Here is a 6129-nt window from a genome sequence, read left to right as displayed (position 1 = left end):
ACAGAGTTCTTTCATTAGTGAATTCTGAAACAAACCACCTGGCCTTTAACGAGCCTTTTCTAAGAGATAAGGAAAAAGGGAGGATGGGAGTAAGGAGGTGGTCTCGTCTCTGTGGTGTTTTCGACCTTGGGGTACCAGCCTGTGAGTCTTACACATAAATTCTTGGGTCACAGAGAAAGAGAAAAACAACTAGTAAATGGGCCTTATTGAGTAACAGTTTCATGTATGATATCACTATAAAACAATATCCTGTAAATGCTACCATGGTATCAAAATATCACAACAACGACGACTACAAGAAAGATGCTTAAAAGCAGCTCAAAAGAGAATGGACTGTATTGCGTTCAGAGGCAAAGCAGCGGTACTTGCAGAAATAGCGTGCATTGGAAATGTGGACCCGTATGACATACGGCCGTGGAGTAGAAACCCCGAACACCTAGCGCTATTGACGTAACCTGACATATTTTCGTACATTGTCTGTGGAGTCAGCGCGTACAAGTTGTCATTCAAACAAAGGCAAGTCAGCTCGGGTACTGCGTGTGAAATGCGTTTGATTTCCCTCCAAACATTCAGATTAGTGCAGCATAAATTCATTCATGAGGGGAAATTACAGTGAGAACATGTGGAGGCTGTTAGAGAGAGAACAGTGAGTTCAGTGCGTTGATGTGACATTGCCTGAAGGATTTAGTTATTCTTTATGGTTAAAGAAATTGCAATAATTTATTCAGATTTATTATAAATAATTCTAATTATACATCTTGCTTCAATATTTGTATCTTGTGTCACTAACAATACATTTTATTTTAATTGTATATGTAACCCAACCAGTGCAGGGGCCTCCCTACACCCCGGACTCTGCGTTGTGTAAGTTTGTGTTGGATTGGGGTGCACAGTAGAGAGACCAGTCGGACACAGGCGTTCAATTTGTGGCTCGGACCGTGCCGTTTATTCAGATGCTGGGGCAAACACCACTCCAACTCTGCTGCTGGCCCTTTGCAAATCACAGTAAACACTGAACCAAGATGGCGCCCGCGCGAACGAGAAATCTGAACTACGGTGTCCTGCAGAGGACAAATAGTCAAAATTGCTTAGATCTACCATACATATGCAGCTCAACAGCGACACCTTGTGACTTATTCCAGTCACTGCGTTACATATACATTGATTAATGACCTGCAGAATCTCCTTATCATATTAAGTGATTCATAATGGTCACTTTATGCTTTCTCCATTTTGAAAGTGAAGACATCCTTGCATTACATACTTTAGGTTTATTTTCTGCAGGCAGGTTTCTGAGACAGAACAGGCAGATTTACACTATAACATGCAGCGTTCTATAGATGGATGCATAATAAAATGAAACATTACATGTATGTACATTTATGATAAAGTAGATAAAACACATTTATGTCGGCCTTGGCTCATTAGTTCTTGTCTTTAAATGAAGTTTGTGTATGTTTCAGGTCTTGCACTCTCAAAGACTGAATGAACCAGCATTGCAGCCATGGGTCACTGTGAGCATCACAGGGAAGGTTGAAGCCGCCCACTGCAGCTGTATGGCCGGAGTCGCGGAGACCTGCACCCATGTCCCTGCTCTTCTGTTTAATGTAGAAGCAACAGTGTTGATCCGTGGCACAAGGACTGTTACAGATGAACCTGCATACTGGGTTTTGCTGGGTAATGTGACCAAGATACAGCCAGAGGTTGGCCATAAGACAGACTTCTCCTCTTCAGCTGCCCAAAAAAGGCTCTTGATCAAAACATAAACAGACCATCTGTAGTGACAGGTAAAAGGAGCCGTCCTCAAAAAAGAAATTCCACCTGCTACTGTGGAGGAGTCGTCACTGCTATAATGCCATCATGTTTTATCTAGGGGTCTAGATTTATACCTGTAGTGCACTGCCGTGTAAATAATTTGCATTTACTGAATATGTACTGACTGAGTCCCGCTGTTCAAAAGTTGAATAAAGAAACAAACTAATTTTTGCCTCTTTTTTATTTTATTAAAACCACTTTTTAGAACATCACATCAGTAACAGTGTAGAATCCATGTCATTTATAGTTTACAAATGACAAAATGTTTACACCAAATCATGACAGTGTTTACATGATATCACCCACTACTAACATTACTTATTTACTGTATCTTTTGGGGGGGGAAATACCGCTATTTATACAGCAAAAGACTTAAGAATATTTAACAGGAGCAAGTTAAATTTTTCCCTGGTGTTACTACCACACTGTTCAACAAACCTTCACCATCTTATCCAGAAGGGTCACCTCTTCACCCTCACATGGAAGAAGTAATCTGATTGGCATGGTGGTTTGTTTGAAGCAGGTCCCTTGTGTAGCGCTGGGACTCAGTCACGATTTCATCCTTGTCATAGGCTGGTTTTCTGCAATAATGCCAAATAATTAGCAACTCTAGAAATAGAAGGTAGTTCTGCAAAATCACTCAGTAGGATGTTTGTTCTAATTTGCTATGACCTCGGAGTGCATCGAACATAAAACTAATAGGCTATAAAGAGTGATATGAACTAGAGCAGGGAGATATGGCCAAAAATATTTATCACGATATATATTTGAAAATTTGCGATAACGATATAACTGACGATATAATTGATGCGAGACAAAATACAACTCCACAACTTTACTAGCGCAAAAAAACACCATCCATTTATTTTCACTTAAGCAAGAAGCTGGTTTTATGGGGGAGGCTAGTGGATGAACAGAGGTTGGTGAGTCTAAGGCTGGCGGAGCTACGGGCAGAGCTAAAGATGGTGACAACGCTGCAGCCTGGGCTAGTAAAGCTGGTGCCTGAGCAGGGGACAGGTCAGCTAGCCTAACTAGGGATAGTCCTAGTGCATGAAAGGCAGGATCAGGAGGTGGATGAAGTGGTGGAGTGACAGGTGGAGAGGCTAGCTCTTCCGAGCCTCTAGCGAGGTCAGGCTGGGTTCCGGCTGCCCTCAGCCTGGGCGCTGGGACAGGCACGGGAGGTGGCTGGACACCAGTCACCCCCACCCGAGAAACAGGAACGGGTGTGGAGACAGACTGGGTCACAGCTGCTCTCGTCCTGGGAGCTGGCACAGGTTGGGGTGCTACACGGACAGCCTGAGCCTTAGCTGCCTTCACCTGAGAAGGTGAAACAGGTGAAGGGGAAGGCCGAATCTGGGCCACCGTGCTGGCAGGAAATGGCTGAGCGATGGGTGATGAGGGAATGGGAGAAACTATCAGGTTTAGCGAGGATAATGCCTTTAGCAGTGGCTTGTGATGGTGGAATAGTCTCTTTGGAGGCAGGATGGTGAGTATTAATTGGGTAGTCCAGAATATAATCATAGTACACAGTCTTTGGCTTAGGTGGGAGGTCAATAGTCTCTGGATTATGGCGAGGTGAAAGAAAAAAGTCAGTTTCGCTCACCACCGGATGCTGCTGCTCCGAACAGGAAACGTGGTGGCGGCGTGAACCTCGCCTACTCTTAGATGTAGTAGCAGGCGCGGCGAGCGACAGAGCCTCCATCGAGGCGAGATGGGAGGCAGATTTGCGGCGCCCTGGCGACGTGGAAAGTGCAATGAATGGGGCGGGCGGTGGGTGAGCGAGGAGCGGAGTGGCGAGAGCCACCCACTCTCTGAGGCGAATACTCCGGTACAGGTGAGGCAGCAGATGGGAAAACGCCATTTGACCTTAGAACTGAAGAAGCTTCTCGGATGAGAGGTGAAACGTCTTCAATAACTTAAAGAAGTCCAGACGCTTTTCTTTGCAAGCTCGTTTGAATAATCTGACTAATGACATAAGCTGACATTAATGTAGATGGGCTCAGCGGGTAACACAGCCCTTTGTGTGGTATAGATGGCCTCAGAGAAAGGACAGGCCCTTGTGTGCTTTAGATGGCTTAGTCAGAAGCACAGGCCTTGGTGAAATGTACATGGCCTCATCCGGCAGCACGGGCCCTGGTGTAACGTTGGTGGCCTCCGTCAGCAGGACAGACCCTGGTGTCGTGAAGATGGCCTCACCCAGCAGCACAGACCCTGGTGAGGCTCTGTTTACTATTTGCTGGAAGCCCAGGTCCTGGTGTAATTAAAATGGCCTCAGCAAGCAGGAAAGTCCCTGGTGTAATGTAGATAACCTCAACCAGGAGCACAGACAGTGGTTAGCTTTAGATGACCTCATCCAGCAGCACAGGCCCTGGTTAAATGTGGATGGCCTCATCCAGCGTGCAGTAAAGGCTCTGGTGTGGTGTAGATTGCCTCAGCCAGCAGCCCAGGTCCTGGTGTACTGAAGATGGCCTAAGCATGCAGCACAAGCCCCCTTGTAAAGTAGCCCCCATCACTGGCTGGTGATGTTGCTGACATCACCAGCCAGTGTGGAGGAGAGGAGGCTTGACGACATCACCAGCCAGGGCAGAGGAGAGTGGTTTCCTGACATCAGGGTAAAGGAAAATTCGCTTGCTGAACTCATCAGCCAGGCCAGAACCGAAATCACAAGCCAGGGCAGAGGAGAGTTGATGGCTTACATCTCTAACCAGGGCAGAGAGGAGGAGGCTTGCTGACATCACCAAATAGGGCAGAGGAGAGTGGCTTGCTGACCAGTCAGAAGGAACTGAAAACATCAGAAAGGGCAGAGGAAAGTAGCTTGCTTACATTACCTGTGAGACTAGCGCTGAAATCACCGGCTAAACATGCCTCTACTGCTCTGATTGCGTAGGGGTCAGAGAAAACTATAGATGGCAACAGATGACTAATATGTGACATTGTCTACCAGCATCACTTTGCAGTCATCCTATAGACTACCATTTTAGTAGCTTAGAGACATTCCCTCGTACCACCATTCTGCAATTCAGTTCAGTTTAGTTCAGTTCAATTTTATATCTATTTCGCCATATCACTACCACAGTTGCCTCGAGAGTCTTTATTTTGTAAGGTAAAGACTATAACAATCTGCAGGCTCCTCTTTACTTCACATTCCACCTCTATAGGACTACGAACGTGTGTAAATGTTGGATAGATAGCACTTACTTAGAAAAAAACATTTTTAAAAAGTGCTTGGGCAGATTGTATAAAGTGCTTTGTGAAGAGAAAAGGGTTTACAAGAGCCAGTACATTAATCACCTGAGTGCACAGTGAATCTACCTCCGGTGCTCCTGGCCTTACTTCTCTTCAACCTGGCTTCATCCACATACATTATATCTAGTCTCACCTCCAAAGTCCATGTCTCACTGCTTCTGAACCACCTTTCCCTTCTTTGTTTTATTTTGGCGAGCAGTAGCACAGTTTCCTCCAGGACATTTTTGGCCAGCAGCACTGGAGGGTAGCCATTGTTAACCCATGCCCTGAACTATCTGCTATGGACATGTCATTCTAGATAATTCATGTTTAATATAGCAAAGATTTTATGCCAGATACTCTTCCTGATGCAACACCCGTGGCTTGGTTAAATGTGAATCAGAAATTGCAGACACCTAATGATAATCAAATGTGCATCACAAATACTAAAAATCTGCTCATTCAAGTTTCAAGCAAATATTTATCCAAGCCTTTTTATGTTTTATAATCAAAACCACACGCAGGTGTGCTTGTTTGAAACTATTTACTCACACTCATAGTAGCATTGTGTGGGCCACACCTTATTTTGCCTGCAGCCCTTTAAATGCAGTACACTGACTAGCACAGTGTTTGTATGTCTTAGGTTGTATGAACTTAGAACTAAGTAACCGTATTGTTTGTTTATCCAGTTTATATTCTCGCTAAGAAAAAGTGAAGCTGGAAATATGTTTCTGAGGATGTTTCATCTGACTGCTTTTTAATTTATAGTGGGATGCAACCAAGTTACTTTGAAACATATTTCAGCAGTTGACTCTGATTTGTACGGATATGAATTTCCTAAAGCTGTCAGGTAAGAGAAATTGCTTTCCAAATACATGTTTATTAGATATGTTGGACTTTAAGATTTTTGTTTTTGAAATATGCAGTATCACTTGAAGAGTTTGTCATGTTAGCTGCAGAGATATACACTCTGTTCAGAAAGTATTTTTAGTGAAAGTATTTTTTGTGAAAATACCATGTGTAGCTGTCATATACATATGTCTCTCTCTCTCTCTCTCTCTCTCTCTCTCTCTCTCTCTCTATATATAT

General features: G+C 44.2%; 1 protein-coding gene across 1 annotated transcript in view; it reads left to right on the top strand.

Annotated features, from left to right (window-relative positions):
• Positions 1-3917: 3917 nt before the first annotated feature.
• Positions 3918-6129, top strand: part of gad3 (glutamate decarboxylase 3) — a 46937-nt gene continuing 44725 nt past the window's right edge. The window contains exon 1 of the mRNA XM_013911993.1: positions 3918-4029. Coding sequence (XP_013767447.1) covers positions 3918-4029 — 112 coding nt within the window. The remainder of the gene's footprint in view (positions 4030-6129) is intronic.

Source organism: Pundamilia nyererei, unplaced genomic scaffold, assembly GCF_000239375.1.
Source record: "Pundamilia nyererei isolate P.nyererei 1_Seehausen unplaced genomic scaffold, PunNye1.0 scaffold00077, whole genome shotgun sequence".
Classification (NCBI taxonomy): domain Eukaryota; kingdom Metazoa; phylum Chordata; class Actinopteri; order Cichliformes; family Cichlidae; genus Pundamilia; species Pundamilia nyererei.
The sequence above is the reverse complement of the archived record's forward strand: the minus strand, read 5'-3'. Positions and strand labels throughout refer to the sequence as shown.